At 48.6% G+C, this 18,475-nt stretch overlaps 1 protein-coding gene across 1 annotated transcript; it reads left to right on the top strand.

The window, feature by feature from the left end:
* Nucleotides 1-7,941: 7,941 nt before the first annotated feature.
* On the top strand, nt 7,942-12,793 carry GIMAP6 (GTPase, IMAP family member 6). Its single transcript, XM_064575744.1, has 3 exons — nt 7,942-8,226; nt 9,344-9,428; nt 11,899-12,793. Exons 1-3 carry the CDS (start codon nt 8,053-8,055, stop codon nt 12,654-12,656), a joined length of 1,017 nt encoding a protein of 338 aa, XP_064431814.1. The 5' UTR covers nt 7,942-8,052; the 3' UTR covers nt 12,657-12,793.
* The last annotated feature ends 5,682 nt before the right edge of the window (nt 12,794-18,475 follow it).

Genomic DNA, 18,475 nt, shown 5'->3' with positions numbered 1-18,475 from the left:
AATGAGGGCTGTGGCATTGATTGAAGGCCTTTTCCTACGACGGCATTAGAGTCGTCTGCTACTTCGGGCTTACCCAGTGGGCATGACTCAGCCCACCAAGCCCCTTCAGGGCTGACCGGATTCGCAGGGAGCCCGGTGGCACGTGCCTGTGACTAGTGATCCCTAATGGGATACCATAGGTAGTGACCAGATCAGGGGAGGGACAGTGACAAAACTGGGAGGTTTGGAAGAACGCGTCCTGTCAGGGCAACACCGGTGAAAGCCCACTGGCCCGCTGGTCCTGGGGTTTTGACTTCTAGGGTCATCGGAGAAGTGTTGAGTGGGAGACATTTAAGGGTAAATTAAGTCAGCTCTATCCACCTCTTGGCACAAGACAGTCAAGGAGGCGAGGTGTGCACAGAATAGTTCCTAGTATTCTCAGACCCTTTCTCAGCTCACCACAAGCAGACGGTGCCCTTCAGAGCCCTGAGTTCTGCCCTACTCCCCAGCCTCAGTGGCGGGGGCACGGCCGGCGGGAGAGCATGCACAGTGGGGAAAAGCCCAGGCTCATGGCTGGGTCTGCGCAATGTCCCCAAAACGTGGGGTCTCCTCTTTGCAACGTAACGTCGTGTCTTTACACATGTTCTCCATCACTCACTCACCCAAGTGTGTAGCCCTTTATTAGATATCGCCAAAGTTCAGAAATCACAGAAGGAAACCCAGTGAATCGCAGCAGTGGGACTTAGTACAAGTCTATGGTGCACGCACCAAGAAGACAGATTGCAAACCAGGAGCAGTCACACCGAACGCGGACCGAGGGTGTGTGGTTCTAAAGCCCCTGGTACTGGGAGACCGCAGAGCTGGGTGTTCTTCCCTGTGGCGGCTTCTAATACGAGAGTTTTCTGAAATGGTAGGGACTTGGCAACTCGTTCCCTGGTACTATTCTGGGCGAGAGTTTTAGGTTTTGCTTGTGATTTCCAGAAGCAGAAGCAAGAACTGACCCACGTCAAGTAGTCTTGCAAAATCAGCCAAATGAAGCTCTGTTTGTGTGGCTGGTTTGTTTGGTTTCTCCCAGAGAATGGCCAAGCAGGTCTTGTGTGTTCTACTTAAACAAGATGATGGGGTTTTTCTTCTTGTGCATCTCCAGGAAGTCTGTGGTATACACTCGATGTCGGCCCATTTCCCAGAAACGTTTCGAATGATGAGAACGTTTGCTGGTTGCTGTAAATTCACCCGTTTGTGCCTCAACACTCCTGGTGTCTTCTCACCGTCCCTTCCTCCCTCACCTCCTCCACAGTTGGTCTTCCCTGTCCCATAACGTCATGCTCGCCTCACAGGACAGAGCTGGAACGTTGGACCCATGACCCCAACCCCGTATGGGGGTTGGCGCTGGGAACAGGTTAGAGGGGTGGGCAGGGACCAGGAGGGATGGCCCCGCAGAGACCGCTCTGAACCCCCTGGCTGGGCTGGCGAGGGTGAAGCAGGAGCGTTTTCCCCTCAGTCTCAAACCCACACCAGGGCCTCATGCAGAAGAGGCAACGAGCACTTTTGACTCTCTTGTGAGCAAACAAGCGGCCACTCAGTGGGCACAAGTTTTCCTGCCCTTACTCTGCCTTCCAGCCTGAGCCCAAGCTGTGGGCTCCAGTGAAGGGAGCCTGGGGTGTGAGCAAGCACACTGAGCAGGTGAGCCGACGCCAGCCCAAGGGCACCCTCAACCACTCGGTGATAAGCACTGGGGTGACTGCGTCAGCCAAGCTCCTGGGGGATGAGGGCCCGCTGGAAGTGAGGGACATAACCGTGTCCTTGCCGTGTGTTTGTTTCCGTTCCTGTTCCCGCTTCACGGTGTGCAATTGCCCTTTCCGGGTCCCATTGGATCTTCATGAAATGACGCAACGCAAAAGGAGGCAAACATGGAAAATGGGAGCAAAACTGGCAAATGCCAGTGGAAGACCAGAAAAGGCAATCCCTAAATGTCAGGCGGTGCTCTCCTGCACAGTTTTCCCCACCCGACGCCTCAGTATTCAACCCTTGGCTCTACACGTCCAGATTACCCGGAGGGGCTGCCACCAGCCTCCCGGCCACTGGGGCGCCCCCCATCCCCGCCCTTGCTGGCTGCGCGCAGACCGGCCCCCTGCCCCACAACCACGTCTCAGGGGGGCCCTAAGCAACTTCCCGTGTGCGAACCAGTGCTTCTCTGCAGTCCTAATTAATAAAACCCCAAATGAGTGATTGTTAAGAGCTGGAAACCGAAGCACCGGAGCAGATTCATAGAGGAGATGCTTTTGAGGATAGAGGGGGGAGGTTTAAAAAGCTGGCTCTCCTGTCCCGCATAAACGGCACGCCTGTAGACCGGAGCCAGAATCATCAACTAGGGAGCAGGCCAAGTCCATTAGCAGTGGTTCCCCTTGCTCTCCTACAGAAACGCTCATGGTGGTACCCAGCAGTACAAGGTCTCTGTTCCAACTCTAGTCTCCTCCCCTTGGGGGGTCCCTCTTGTATTTTTCAACACCTGGGTTAGATTTTCCTTTGTGGTGAAGAAACCCCGAAATACGTGCCCATTTGTCTGTCTCCTGCATTTGCACATCAACAGACAGTAAACTTCTTCCCATCTGTGTAATTGCCAAGCATGTTTGTCTTGATACTTTTAGTCAGTTCCTTCCTCATTTTCGGTAATTATTTTACGCGCTTCTTTCATATTCTTTGCTACCCCACTCTGAACAGTCCACGTTGGCAATACCCCCCAAATCTAGTCTCTGGAATTGATCATAAGCTTGTAGCTGTTGCCGGTTCAACTCAGAGACCCTGGACTTCCTTCAATAGAGCCTGACTTAAAGGGGCTGCTTTTGGTGACTGCTTTTTTGCACCATTGGTTCATATTGAGTTTGAGCTCCACTAAGAGCTCCAATTTCTTTTCTACTGAAATTTTTCAATGAGAACACCTCCAGTCTGATCTTCAAAAATTTATTTTGGGAAGAACTATCATTTAAGAATTTTCAAAATGATTATCGAGCTTTTTTAAAGATTCTCTTTATTTGTCTTTTTATTTGAGAAGGAGAGAGACAGAGATACCAAGAGAGAGCAAGAGCATGGAGGAGAGGGAGAAGCCGGCTCCCTGCTCAGCAGGGAGCCCAGCATGGCACTGGTCCCAGGACCCTGGGATCATGACCGAGCCAAAGGCAGACACTTAACCTACTGAGCCACCGAGGCGCCCCATATCCAACTGGTTTTAGTGCATGGTTCTAGCTTGCCATTTTGTTTCCTGGCCTTAGGATGTCTCAGGGCAAGTATTACTTAGAATAATAGTTCTTCCTCCAGAGAATTAAGAGAACATATGAAAAATAGAAGCTTGAGTTAGTCTTATCATCCCAAGCTGCACAGAAAAAGGGAGATAAATTTGATGTCATTATTTTAAAAATACTCCAATATTTAAGAACAATACTAGGTCCCTTGGGCTCTATCGTAAGATAAGGTGTAACCAGCACTCGGATAAAGAAAGAAAATCCCAGAGGTGCCCGTAATGCTCTCCAGGGTGATCTCTAACTGAACATCTAATAGCATAGATTGATTTTAGCCATTCTTGTACTTTATATAAATGGAATTATGTACTATGCATTCTTTTGTATCTGCTTTCTGTTTTTGTTTTTTGCTTACCATTATGTTTGAGATTTATCCATGTGTAGCAATAAATTGTGTCTTCTCACTGCTATTAGTATTCTATTGTGTGAATATAACTTAATTTATAATACATGTATAATTTATAATTTATGAATGAATATGTAATCTGTATAATTAATCCAACAATGTAGGCTATGTTGTTTTTGCGTTTTCATTTTACAAACATTTTTCAGCTATTTTACCTTATTTTTAAATTGTTTTTATTTAAATTCAATTCCTTAACATATAATGTATTTTTAGTTTCAGAGGTAGAGGTCAGCGATTCATCAGTCCTGTATAATACCAGTGCTCATCACATCACGTGCCCTCCTTAATGTCCATCACCCAGTTACCCCATCCCCCCACCCACCTCCCCTCCAGCAACCTTCAGTTTGTTTCCTATGATTAAGAGTCTCTTATAGCTTGTCTCACTCTCTGATTTCGTCTTGTTTTATTTTTTCCTCTCTTCCCCTATGATCCTCTGTCTTGTTTCTTAAATTGCACATGTGAGTAAGATCATATGATAATTGTCTTTCTCTGCTTGATTATTTCACTTAGCATAATACCCTCTAGTTCCATTAATGTCATTGCAAATGACAATATTTCTTTTTTTGGTGGCCGATATATGTATATACCACATCTTCTTTAGCCATTGATCTGTGGATCATAGTTTGGCTATTGTGGACACTGCTGCTATGAATATTGGGGTGCAGGTGCCCCTTGGTTTCACTCCATTTGTATCTTTGGGCTAAATACCCAGTAGTGCAATTGCTGGGTCCTAGGGTAGCTCTATTTTTAACTTCTTGAGGAACCTCCATACTGTTTTCCAGAGTAGTTGCACCAGCTTGCACTCCCACCAACAGTGTAAGAGGGTCCCCCTTTCTCTGCATCCTCGCCAACATCTGTTGTTTCCTGTCTTGTTAATTTTAGCCATTCTGACTGGTGTGAGGTGGTATTTCATTGTGGTTTTGATTTGTATTTCCCCGATGCCGAGTGATGTTGAGCCCTTTTTCATGTCTGTTGGCCATTTGTTGTCTTCTTTGGAGAAATGTCTGTTCATGTCTTCTGCCCATTTCTTGACTGGATTATTTGTTCTTTGGGTGTTGAGTTTGATAAGATCTTTATAGATTTTGGATACTAGCCCTTTATCTGATAGGTCATTTGCAAATATCTTGTCCCATTCTGTTGGTTGTCTTTTGATTTTGTTGACTGTTTCCTTTGCTGTACAAAAGCTTTTTATCCTGATGAAGTCCCAATAGTTCATTTTTGCTTTGTTTTCCTTGCCTTTGGAGACATGTCTAGCAAGAAGTTGCTGCGGCTGTGGTCAAGGAGTTTACTGCCTGTGTTCTCCTCTAGGATTTTGATGGATTCCTGTCTTACATTTAGGTCTTTCATCCATTTTGAGCCTATTTTCATGCATAGTGTATGAAAATGGCCCAGTTTCATTCTTCTGCATGTGGCTGTCCAATTGTCCCAATACCATTTGTTGAAGAGACTGTCTTCTTTCCTGCTTTGTCTAAGATTAGTTGGCTATAGAGTTGAGGGTCCATTTCTGGGTTTTCTCTTCTGTCCCATTGATCTATGTGTCTGTTTTTGTGCCAATACCATACTGTCTTGATGATGACAGCTTTGTAATAGAGCGTGAAGTCCGGAATTGTGATGCCACCAGCTTTGGTTTTCTTTTTCAACATTCTTTTAGCTATTTGGGGTCTTTTGTGGTTCCATAAATTTTTAGGATTATTTGTTCCAGCTCTGTGAAAAAAGTTCATGGTATTTTGATAGGGATTGCATTTTACTTTATTTTTTTTTCTAAAGATTTTATTTATTTATTTGACAGAGAGAGACACAGCAAGAGAGGGAACACAAGCAGGGGGAGTAGGAGAGGGAGAAGCAGGCTTCCCGCGGAGCAGGGAGCCCGATGCGGGGCTCGATCCCAGGACCCTGGGATCATGACCTGAGCCGAAGGCAGATGCTTAACGACTGAGCCACCCAGGCGCCCCTGCATTTTACTTTATTTTATTTTCCAGCTTTACTGAGGTATAACTTCGACAAATAAAATAAACTGGCAAATAAAAATTATATCTATTTAAGGTACACAACTTGATGATTTGATGTAGGCGGACATTGTGAAATATTCACCCCAATCAAGCTAATTAACCTATCCACCTCCTCACACAGTTACCATGTTTCCTTCTTTCTTTCTTTGTGAGAACACTTACCCCTTGGTGGGCACTAACATTTTTTCCAGTGGTTTGCTCTTCTGAGTGCCACCACTCTAAATACCACAGGCATTCCCTTGCCTGGAAAAGAGGCACAATGTCTGCTGGGTGTGTGCCTCCGGGGAGGATAGCTCAGTACTGACTCTGTGTAATGTTCAGGTTTCCTGGGTACTACAGATTTTTCCAAAGGGGTTCTACCAATTTATATTTTTCACCGAACATCATGCGAGAGTTCTATTTGCTCTATAGCTTCAGAAGTTTCCTTTATACAGAAGGTTTGCACTGTTGTCAAGTCTATTCTTAGGCATCTTACTTTTTGTTATTTTTTAAATCAAACGTTATCTCTAATTGGCTACTCTTTGTTAGTCAATTCTTATGGTTTGTATTTGATTTTGCATTCATCAATTTATTAAGTTCTCTTATTGTATGAGACCTTATTGGTTTATTATTTTTTAAAGATTTATTTAGTTATTTGAGAGAGAGAGAGAGTGTGTGTGTGTGTGAGAGAGAGAGCAGGGGGAGTGGCAGAGGGAGAGGGAGAGAGAAAATCTCAAGCCAACTCCAGCATGTGCAGGGATCCCAATGTGAGCCTCGATCCCAGGACCCTGAGATCATGACTTGGCTCGATGTCAAGAGTTGGATGCTCAACTGACTGAGCCACCCAAATGCCCCTTGGTTTATTCTCTTGATTTTTCCAGATATGAAATCATAACACTTACAAATAATGATAATTTTATATCCACCTTATGTTTTTTATACATGCAATTTATTTGTCTTTTATGGTCTTCGTGTATATTTCCTCTAAACATTGAAAATAGTGTTAATAGTGAACATTAAACCTCCAAATCTCCATTAAACCTCCAAAATGCTTATCAAAATCTTTTTATAATAGAACACCTTCCCGGAGAAACATTTTGGTTCCAGTTCTTCACAGCAGCTCCAGAGAAAAAAGGTGGGATGAAGCATCAAGTAAGTAAAGGAAGTCCATCAAGGCCAGAGAAGAGGGAAGAAGAGAGAGACTGGAATCAAATGGGGAGAAAAAGGTGGAAAGTGATCAGATCACCTGATTCACTCAAAGCAGGCACAGCGGAGGAAAAGGTAAATAAATTGGGATGATCACAGCCCATCACGGACCCACTAAGAGAGGGCGATTTAATTTCAAGATCATGCTCCCCCCACCCATTCCTGCCACCACATCGACAGGGCTTTGGTGTAAAAACAGTGAATTAAAGCCAAAAGAACGGCACAGCACAAACTCTATTTAAGAAGGGCTTCTTAGGGAAACCCACAGACAGCAGTGAAATGAGACTAGAGTGCCGGAGGAAACCGAAAACTCTGCACCTACAGCTACAGCAAACAGAAACGCAGCCCGACTCCTAGACAGATGAACACACCACCTCGTGCTATAGCCCTAGTGACCTCACTTCCTAATATCCCGTAGATCGCATCCAGCCTGGCACGTCAGCACACGGCATGCTAAGAAGCAAGAAGTATAGTCTGGACACAGACCAAACCAGACTCAGATAGGACTCAGAGTTTGGAATTGTCAGACGTGTGTGTGTGTGTGTGTGTGTGTATACACGTACATAAAGAGATTTATTATAAAGAATTGGCTACATGATTTATTCTGAGGGATCGGCTCCACTGCCGTGCTGCTGACAAGTCCCAAGGCCCCCAGTGCCAGGAGCGGGAGGCCCAGGGGAGCTGGTGGGGCAGCCCCCATCTGAGGACGGGCGACTCAGGGCCCGGGAAGGGCTGGTGCTTCCGTTCCAGCCCTTGTCCTGAGAGAAAATACTTAAAGGAAGTTGGAATTAAGGAGGGAGGAAGAGACGACAGGCATCTGCCACGATGGTGAAGCCATGGGTTATCTGTAGGAAGCGGGAACTCACACAAAAGGGAGATCCGTGAAAAATCATTCCCCTGGCACAAATTTCCTGGAGCATCTGTTGCTTCTCCCTAAGCCTCTGAGATCTAGTTGTCCTCGTACAGGATCAAAATAATAACAACACCGGTGTTCTTGTTCTTCCCGTTCACACTACCAAAACCGCAGACAAAATGCAAACGGCACGTCTTCTGACTGAGGAGGGCCTGGCCTGCGTGTTCCCATTCACTTCCTGTTCCCCCCACAGCCCACAGCTGCTCTTTCAGGGCAGTTCTGGAGCTGAGCTTTCTCATCCCAGGTTGCTGAAAAATAGAAGCCATGTCCTTTCTCTGTTCCTACGCGGTGGACACTTTCCTCTACCTCCTCCACTCATGGTCCGCAGAAGCCTACGATGTGTCGGCCCCAAAAGGAAAAACAAAGAATTCACAAGAGCACATGGCCCCAGGAGACAGAAAACATCGCCATTCCTCTTGCCCAACAGCTGACAGAGTGGTAAGTCCGAGTGTGAGGGGAGCGTGTCTGTGTGCCTGGGTGCTGCGTGTGTGTTTGTGTGTGTTTATATATTTGTGAGTACATGTGTGGTAATGCTTTGAGTGTATGTTTGTGAGTCTGTTTGTATGTTTGTGACTGTGTGGATGTGTGTTGTGTTTGTGACTGTGTATGTTAGTGGGTGTGGGATTGTGTTGTGTTTGTAAGTGTGTGGGTGTGTGTTATGTTTGTTAGTGTATGGGTGAGTATTGTGTTTGTGTGTATATGTGAGTGTGGGTGTGTGTTGTGTTTGTGTGTATATGTGAGTGTGGGTTTGTATGTTTGTGAGTGTGGGTGTGTGTTGCGTTCCTGGTTGGAGGGACATGGCCCTACTTTGCAAGGAGGACTAGGAGTTGCTCTAGAAAATGTCATAAAGTGTGTTGGAATCTCACAGGGGAGGAAATCTCAGGGACGTTTAGCTCAGGCCCCGCACTCACACTTACGGGAACACTAGGGCCCCAGGCAGTGTGGCCATCGTAATGATGGCGGTTGGAGAGGAGCACTGAGGTCCCCCGGCTCTCAGGGGGACCCTGCCCCCCACCCCGAAGACCCCTTCCCTGTCGTCCTCACCGCAGAACCCGGCCACCCACCTCTTGCCCTCCGCAATCCTCACTGCCGAGCCTTCCCCACAGGTCAGGCCTGGACTGCTCTTTTTGGCCCAAGACTCCTGGGACTCCCCCCGCCACGCCAGGCCAGCTCCCCGCCACAACTTCCTGCCCGTGCCCTCCACATCTTTCCACCGCTCTCAGGACCCAGGATCAGACCTGCCTCTGCTCTCTGCTCCTTTCCGTCCTCACAGAACAGCTCCAGGTCCCTGTCTATCCAAATGCCACTGACTCCTGAGCCGGCAGGGCCACTCACCTTTCTCCATGAAGTCTCTTAGAGTGACAGTAGAGACCACAGTGGTGGGAGTGGGGAGAGAGGAGAGCAAAGGAAGTGGGGTCCCCCCAGACCCCCTCCCCCTCTCCTCATTCAGGCTGCTCCCCCTCAAACCAATGCTTCTGGCAAGAGAAAGGCAAAAGTCAGGTGCCTCTTAAAACTCTGTTGAAAGCCTACTAAGACATATTACGATCTTCTCTAGCCAGAGGAAGAGGAACTCGAACGTATTCTCGAGGACAATCCTGCAGGAGCGCTGTGTCAGGATCCTAGACGAGACGTTTTAGGAGGTAAACTACTTTCTAGCAGAAATGAACGTGAGCGGGGTGTGGATGGGGATGTTCGGGGAGCGGGTGGTGCACTGGGACAGGCAGCAGGGCTCACCCTGGCCAGAGATGTGCCCACCTGGGCCGCCGTCCGGGGGCCTCTGGGTTGGGGCCCTTCTCTACTGCAGCCAAGTAAGAGGGAAAGGTCCCTGAGAGGCGGAGCAGGCGCAAGGAAGGGGAGACACAGTGCTCGTTGCCCCCTTTACTAACTCTCTGTGCCAGGCCCGAGGAAAAGGGTCCGTGCGTTCTGGGCTTTCGTCCCCAGGAGGGATGTGCCGATGCTCAGTGTGACCAAACGGCTCACCCGGGCCTGAGGCTCTGAAGCCAACAGACCCTGTGCCGGTGCTTGGCCGGAGCCCACGTGAGAGCTCTTGGGGTCGTATGGGCTGCAGAGCACCACGGGGACAAGCAGGTGTCCTCGGCCGACCGCTGCCTCAGAACCGGGCTTGGCCTTCTCACGGGGTCCTGTCCCCCCAAAAGCTATTGCATCAGGGTCAGGCGCGCAACCTCCGAGGGCTCAACATTGCCATCTAACCTGGGAAGACGGAATCTGGGAATGCTGGAAATCCATCCATTTTCCTGGCCAGCAGAAATTATTTGTGATTCATTGTGTATTTTAACACAAACGGCTTTTTTTTTTTTTTTACTCTATGAACCCCAATGGCCTGAGGCACCGGGAGAGAGCCTTTTTAATAAACCACATAAGAAATCTGCCTGTAGGGGCGCCTGGGTGGCTCAGTTGGTTAAGCGACTGCCTTCAGCTCAGGTCGTGATCCTGGAGTCCCGGGATCGAGTCCCGCATCGGGCGCCCTGCTCGGCGGGGAGTCTGCTTCTCCCTCTGACCCTCCCCGCTCTCATGCTCTCTCTCTCTAATAAATAAATAAATAAATAAAATCTTTAAAAAAAAAAAAGAAAGCTGCCAGTAGAAGCACTGACACCTGATTGACCTTTTCATGCAGCAATCAAGGTTAACTGTTACTTGCAAAATCCTCCCCAGAGCTCAAGTGATAGGTTTCAAGGCCAGCGGTGTGCTCGGGCTCCAGGCTTGCCCGACAGGATTGCTGTCGCTGTCCGGCTTTGCACTGGCTAGGAGGGCACGGAGGAACCTTCCACTCTCCGTGCTCCCTGGAAGCTCCCACCCACTCACCCCCGTTGCCTTCAAGCCCACTGGGGGCAGCCGGAGGGAGCCAAAGCCACTCCGTCCGGATAGGCAGCGGGGCAACAGCAGAAAAGCATGTCGTTGCTCAGGAGGGTCCGAGGAAGACGGGGCCCATCCTGCCTTCAGGAGGCCGAGGGCTCTGACACGGAGACACCTCAGTCACTTCAGTGGGGAACAGACCTGGAAACCAGCTATGACTTGGCATTGCTCCGTGTGCTCTGGGTCTGGGATCTGAGAGGCCCGAAAGGAACCCCCCTCCTGTCCCTCGGGCCCAGGTGTGTCTGGGAATCCTGACACTGGGCTTCTCCGTATTAAGTGGGCATCTCCCGGTCTTTTCTCTCTGCTCATGGTTCTGATATTCTGTGGGGTGAGAATGTCCAGCCCAAACCTTCAGGTTGTTGCCTAAGAATGTGAGCCAGCATGCCTCTGCGCTTGGAGCCTGGGCTCTGGCTGAGGTGTCCCCCACTCCCAACCTTCCCAGTGGGAAAAGCTGAAGAAGGTGATGCGGTCAGTTGCCTCGGAGGGAAGACAGAGACACAGAGGCCACATACGTTTTCTCTTCCTTCTCTTACTGAGAAGGATCTGCAATCAGGGATATTCAGCAAAGCTCAGGGTCCCATATTCATGCTGGGCTAACTCCCACCTGGGTGCGAAGAGACGGCCCTGGGAAGGGGTTCGAAAACCTCCCCACCCGGCCATCTCCCTTCTGGGTAGATACCCAACACAATGGAGAGCAGGGACTCAGAGACATTTGTCCTCTAATGTTCATGGCCGCACCATTCACAGCAGCAAAGGGCGGAAGCAACCCAAATGTTCATGTATGGCTGTGAATCAACAGAAAGGGCTCTCGCCCTACAGTGGGGGTATTATTCAGCCTTCAAAAGGAAGGAAATTCTGACCCGGGCTACAACATGGATGAACTGGGAAACACTAGGCTAAGCGAAATCAGCCAGACCCAGAAAAGCAAACACAATTCCAACTTGGGATGACGAACACATTCTTGAGATGCGCGGTGGACATGATTGCACAACACTGTGAATGCCCTGAGCGCCACTGAGCTGCACGCCTCAAAATGAGTACAGTGATAACTTTTATGTCATAGCAGATATTTGGTATATTGTGCCTTTGCCACAATTCCAAAAGCAACCCCCCGAAAGGCAAGGCAGACCGTGAGCCCCCGCCGGGCTCGGGTGCAGAGCCGGGTCTTCGGCGCTCCCACCCGCCCCGGGCACGGCTCTAACCCCAGCCCCCTGTGCTTTGTCTCGGTGCTTCTAGGCCTGGGGGAGGACCCACGGAGCCCGCGGCCCCTGAGGCTGCTCCTGGTGGGCAAAACGGGCAGCGGGAAAAGCGCCACCGGAAACAGCATCCTGGGCCGCAGAGAGTTCGAGTCTAAACTCAGCGCTCAACCGGTGACCCTGACCCTCCAGCGGGGCAGCCGCGCCTGGGCCGGGCGGGAGCTCGAGGTGATCGACACCCCCGACATCCTGTCCCCGCGGGCCGGGCCGGAGGCGGCGGCAAGGGCCATCTGCGAGGCGGTGGCCTTCTCGGCGCCCGGGCCGCACGCCGTGCTCCTGGTGACGCAGCTGGGCCGCTTCACCGACGAGGACCGGCAGGCCGTGCGGCGCCTGCAGGAGGCCTTCGGGGTGGCCGTCCTGGCGCACACGGTGCTGGTGTTCACGCGCAAGGAGGACCTGGACGGCGGCTCGCTGGAGGAGTACGTGCGGGCCACCGACAACCAGCACCTGGCCCGGCTGGACGCGCTGTGCGCGCGGCGCCACTGCGCCTTCGACAACGCGGCGGCCGGCGGCCGGCAGGAGGCGCAGCTGCGGGAGCTGCTGCGGATGGTGGACGGCGTCCTGTGGGAGAACGAGGGCCGCCCCTACAGCTACCCGGCCTGCCGGGAGACGCGCATCAGCCGCGGGCAGGGCTCCGACGGGGCGCCCCTCCGGGAGCCCCTGCTCGAGGGACTGTGCCGGTCGCAGAAGGAATTCGAGAAGGCGCACAGACATCTGCTGAAGAGCGCGCCCATCTGAGCTTCCGCTGGCCCGCGGCCCCTGGAGCCCGCTGCCAGCCCGTGGCCTGCTCTCTCCATCCCCGGGGCTCACTGGCCATCCCAGGCTCCTGGGGGGTGTCGGGTGCGCCGAGAGGCGGGTGCGTTCCCCAGTTCCCGCTCGCACCCCGGGGCCCTCATCAGCCCTTCCAGGGAGCCCGCAAAGGAAGCAGTTGGATGACTTAAACGCGGCCGGGAGTAGCCTGCCTGCTGGGGGTTGGGGGGGGACCTCTGCAACACGGGGGTGTCCTTCTGGAGGGCTGCTCCTACAGACCGGGTCCCTCAGAAGCCACCTGCGATTGGGGAAGAGGGCAGGATGGGGGTCTGGCTCTGGCCACCTGACTGCCTAAGGACATGGAGGCGCCTCAGGGGCCCCTCAGCTTCTTTGAGGTTCTAGGGGCTTCTGGGGAGTCTGACCAACTGATGGAAAGAGAATAGGAGCAGACCGGGGCAAAATGCCTCCCAGTATGCTCCTCTTTTCCTTTCTTGGAGCTGGGTGACCGAGGGCCTCCAGCTACCTTCTTCTGGGAGAGCTGGGAACTGGAGGTGGGGGAGACAGTGCTGGAGGACAATCAGAAAGCAGAGGACACGGCCTCAGGTCTGTCTGGACACTTGTCCTCTGGTTGGAGATTCTCTACAATCAGAGGCCCATGGACTACAGTCTCCCAGTGTGGAGGCCATGACGCCCATCTTCCCCAGACTCAATGGACTCCTAAGAAAGCTAGAGCATTTCTTTTGCTGGGAGATTCAGAAAAGTGTCTCAAGGCACCACGGAGACTTATTTTGAGTGTATACTTAAGATAGTCCTTGTGGGGGTGCCTGGGGGGCTCAGAGGGTTAAGCGGCTGCCTTCAGCTCAGGTCGCGATGCCGGGGTCCTGGGATTGAGCCTCTGCTCAGCAGGGAGTCTGCTTCTCCCTCTCTCTCCCTTCACTCGTGCTCTCTCGCTATTTATGTCTCCTTATCGCTGTCTCTCTCTCTCAAATAAATAAAAATCTCTCTCTCAAAAAAAAAAAGAGAGTCCTTGTGCCAGAGCCATTTATTAAATATGCCCATTTCCCACTGAACTGAAACACAACATTCATCATGTAAGAAATGTTCATATTCCCAAAGATCTATGTCAGGATTTTCCATTCTGTTTTGGTCTTCGACTTTTTTCCTTTGTTATGAATAAAATATTGATTTGGTTACAGAGGCTTTGAGTGTAGTATGCACACCCGATTTCCTCCTCAGTCTACATGTTTATATTTCCTTTGTTATTCTCAGGCATTGATTCTTCTGTGTGAGAGTTAAAATCACTTGTTTCATTATCAGAAAAGAACCAATGGGCATTCCAGTTGGAATTGTCTTCCATTAGGTTTGGGACAACTGGTAAACATGCCAAGGGTAAATGGATCAAGGCCATCGTACCTCTAAGTGAGTAGACTCCCAACTTCAGAGCTATGGAGTTAAAGCTAAAATCATTTGCATTTCCATTAGAAGATTAATTTCTTTAATTTGAGTGATCTTATTTTAACTGTTAGCTCCGTTAAATTTCATAACAGAAAATATAAGCATTGACCAAATGATAGCCTTTCAGTGACTCTGAATGGCAAGTCACTCAAAACGTGTCAGTCATTAAAAACCCTAAAGGAATTGGTTTTAATTGCATCAAATGCAGTGGGTTTGTTTGTTTGTTTTTCTCCTTTATGATTAAAGATCAGGGGAGAAAACTCCCACCACTTTTCAGGGGGAGGGATAGATCTTGCACCGCCATCACTCCCTGGGCCTCACAGAATGCGGAAGGCATGGGTGCGTATGTTCTAGAAACGCCAGTCTCTGTACCAGTAAGAAAGATGTGATGTGAGTGGAGGTGGGGGTGGGCTGAGGACGGAGGGTTGTCTGGCCAAGGCTATGAAAAGAGCCAACTTTAGACTTTGTGCCTTTCTAGAAACGTCTCTACACTGGAGCAAAGCATGAAAGATGGGGATTTGGGCAACTAGAAGGGGTCAGTGCCTACAAGGTTGTTTCCTCCCTGGTGGGTCAGAACAGCTGTTTGAAGTCTCAGGGGAGTTTCCAGCTCCCAGTGCTCCTGTAATAACACTTGATAAACTATGCAGAAAATACAAAATAATACTAATTTTACAACAATTGTTCGAAGGCCCAGGGAAGTGATCAAATGCGGGCAGACGCTATAAGGAACTGTCATCCCCAAAGGGTCCAGGAGAAATTTTTTCTGGAAGCCTGAAAGAGATGTCACAGATGTCTGTGCCCATGGCAGCAAAGACAGAATCTGAGGTTCTAGTGCATCAGACATTCCACTGAAATACTGAACGGGTCCTATTTTAGGTGTAAAAACCGTATCAGGACAAATGGATTTGCCCTAAAAGAAGAACAAGGTTGAAGTAATCCCTTGCTAGTCTAAAACCAAGCCTTCCCAAAGTCAAAGTGATCTGCCAGTAATTTAAGTGCCTGCTAAAACAAACTCAATATTCTTCAGAAGGTAGTAATATCCTGAGTCTCTACAACATATTATCCACAATAACCTATAGATTGTTAAAATTTCTTCTTTTCTAACGTAAGGATAGAAATCTATGAAATTTTCCTCTCGGGGCTCCTGGCTGGCACGTTCAGTTAAGTGGCCCACTCTTGATTAGGACTCGGGTCATGGTCTCAGGCTCTTGGGTTTGGTGGGGAGTCTGCTTGAGATTCTTTCTCGCCCTCGCCCTCTGCCCTTCCCCCTCCTCTCTAAAATAAATAAATACATCTTTATCTTAAAAAAAAGGAAATTTTCCTCTACACACGCATATCTATGTCTCACAAGCTTTTGTATATTCTGTTTCCACTATCATTCAGTTTAGAATATTTTCTATATTCTTTGTGATGTCTTTTTTCATTCATGGATTATTTAGAAGTATGTATTTGATTTCCAAATATTTGAGTATTTTCTAGAAACTGTAGTATTCAATATGGCAGCCACTAGCCACATGGGGCTACTGAGCACTTGAAATGTAGCTGGTACACCTGAGAAGTGTAACATTTTACATAATTATAATTAGTTTTAACTGAAATTTAAAAACAGAAGCAGTGTAAACGATTTCACCATGAAACACAGCTTTGTTGTTGAGGCAGAAGTAAATTTCCCTCCAACTGTTCTATCACATGTTATTGCTGTTATGCAATGCAAACGTTGGCCATGTGAACTGTTTCTAGTGTTACACACAAACCCATCGTTGAGCTAGTCATGTCAATAGATCGATTCGGTTCGAATAATCCTTTTCCACTGATGCAGTACTTTTGTTTGACTACCTGATATAGAGAGGACGAGTCACGGTAACGCCTATCTACATTGTACTTGGCAATTCAACTTAAAGACTGATTATTATTTTATTCATAATACACTTAAATTGATTTTTAGTTTAAAAATAAATATGGACAGATTTTTAACTTTAAAATGAAGGCAGGGGCACCTGGATGGCTCAAGTCGTGGTCTCAGGGTCCTGGGGTAGAGTTGAGCATGGAGTCGGCTTGCGAGTCTCTCTCTCCATCTTCCTCTGCCCCGCCCCTGCTGGTGCCCTCGCTCTAAATAAATCAAATATTTTACAAAATGAATGCATAACACCGATGCAGAACAAATGGAGATGACCAGGCAAGCCCTATGACAGAAACGGAGAGAGAGAAAGAGACTAGAAGAAGATATGTTACAAAATTCTTGACCAGTAGCCATTGCAATTTCCTGCAGTCCAGCAAAGCCAGAGAAAAAGTGGTTGGAGACATTTTCAGCATACACATAGGAATTCTGATAAAATGTTTCCTCTCAACAATCAAAAACAAAGTTGATAAAACTAGTAACTGGAGCCAGAATTAAATGTCCAACAAAACAATTCTAAACAATTTTTAGCAGGGTCTGAGCTTGTAACTTGGGCCACTTAAAAGCAGCTTGGATTGGGCGCCTGGGTGGCTCAGTTGGTTAGGCGACTGCCTTTGGCTCAGGTCATGATCCTGGAGTCCTGGGATCGAGTCCCGCATCGGGCTCCCTGCTCGGCGGGGGGTCTGCTTCTCCCTCTGACCCTCCTCCCTCTCATGCTCTCTGTCTCTCATTCTCTCTCTCGCAAATAAATAAAATCTTAAAAAAAAAAAGCAGCTTGGATTATTGCAAACAAGAAAACAACACTTTTAGTTGGAGAGAGTAAAAAAAAAAAAAAACTACTGTGGGTATGAAAAGTTTCGGTGGAAATTTTTCAGAAAAGCCTAAGAATTTTAAAGTATCAAAATAAGAAAGACATACTACGACACCAAACCATTGTCCATAAAAGACAAGACCTGTTTAATAATCTCAAAGATGAATCAATTTGAAATTTGAAAAGCTGCAAGTATTTTTCTTTAGAGCTATAGGAGAGGAGTGACATAAGACACTGCCCAAATAATATTTTGAGTGTGTCTTAACATATTCCCAAATCTATGAAGACATGCTGTAAATTCAGGGCAAAATATCAGATTGGTGGGATGGATATTTCAAAATCTTTTAAGCCTGTCAAATGAGAATTTTCATAGATATTTGGCACAAATCTCTTGCGATGGAAACACCTGCACAAGATGCCAATCTGAATCTCATCCTGTGTGCCCCAGAACTGCTGGACCATGCTCTTTTCCACCTCTGGATCCTACTTCATTTTGCTTCATTTGTTTGCAGAAATATTTCAGCTCCCACCGCTTATACAGAGTATTTGATTGGGAAAACTGAAGTCCATCTAGGAAATGAGAGGCTTGCCCAAGCGCAGGAGGGCTGGGAATGCAAGGGTCTGGGGAGTGAACTGGGGCGCTGAGCCAGGCGGTTCTCACGTCGTCAGCCTCGAAGCACAACCGCTGTGTGTTTGCAAAGGCTTCCGGACAATGGTGCTCCTTCTCATCCACGTTCCGAATCTCGAGGGAGTGCCTCTCTTTAGCAGACTCTAACCAGGACCTAAGGGAGAAGGGATGATAGGGAATGTCCTTCTAGGCTCCTTCCCCGGGATGCAGAGAAGGGACGCTCGGGGAGAATCAGTGGTGCCACAGGGACAAGAGAGGACTCAGCACAGTGAAAAATTCATAGGTAAGGGTTCACCTTATACCCAATCTTATGGGAATGTTTCCTATCGCATCCAAGGCATCGAATAAGACTTGTACCTGTTTTCCTGATCTCAGGGTCCGGAGATGAGCCCTAGGTTGGAACCTGCTTAAGATTCTCTCTCTCCCTCTGCCCCTCCCCAACACACCGGCCCATGCTCTCTCTCTTTCTCGCTCTCAAACAAGACAAAACCAAACCCCAAACACTTATACCTATTTAATGCTGGGTAAGCCTGGGACAAAGTATTAATTTAATATCCAGTATTTTAGTTACTTGCGTCTCAATATGCTGACACATACTCTCACAGTAGTGAGTGGGCGGCGAACTTCCTTGTTCACGGCGGTGCACCAAATTCCCTGCATCCCTAAGGCACTTGCTAAATATTTTTATTTCTAGAGAACAGGAAACAGATGGTATTCGCTCCCTTTTAACCTGCTGTGACCAGACATGACCGCACTTTTGGTTCCTTGTTCCACCCTATATGCACACCAAAGAAGTTCTCCTCCGGGCACTTCCAGCTGAGTCATCTCAGACTGTAACTCTTTGGTTGTCAGCCGGCCCCATTAGATGCAACTAGCTCTCTTCCATTCAGGGAGAAGAAGGAAGACGTCTAACTTTGGATTCTGGTCCCTGCTACGGTCTCCAGTTCTCTTGACTCGGGAGTCCTAGACTTCTGGTAGAAATCTGGCATTTTGCCCTATTTGGTTTAGTTCTGTGT

Source organism: Mirounga angustirostris, unplaced genomic scaffold, assembly GCF_029215605.1.
Source record: "Mirounga angustirostris isolate CCGP_5_RB_7025 unplaced genomic scaffold, mMirAng1.0.hap1 SCAF_12, whole genome shotgun sequence".
NCBI classification, from domain to species: domain Eukaryota; kingdom Metazoa; phylum Chordata; class Mammalia; order Carnivora; family Phocidae; genus Mirounga; species Mirounga angustirostris.
This window is presented reverse-complemented; position numbering and strand designations above follow the sequence as displayed.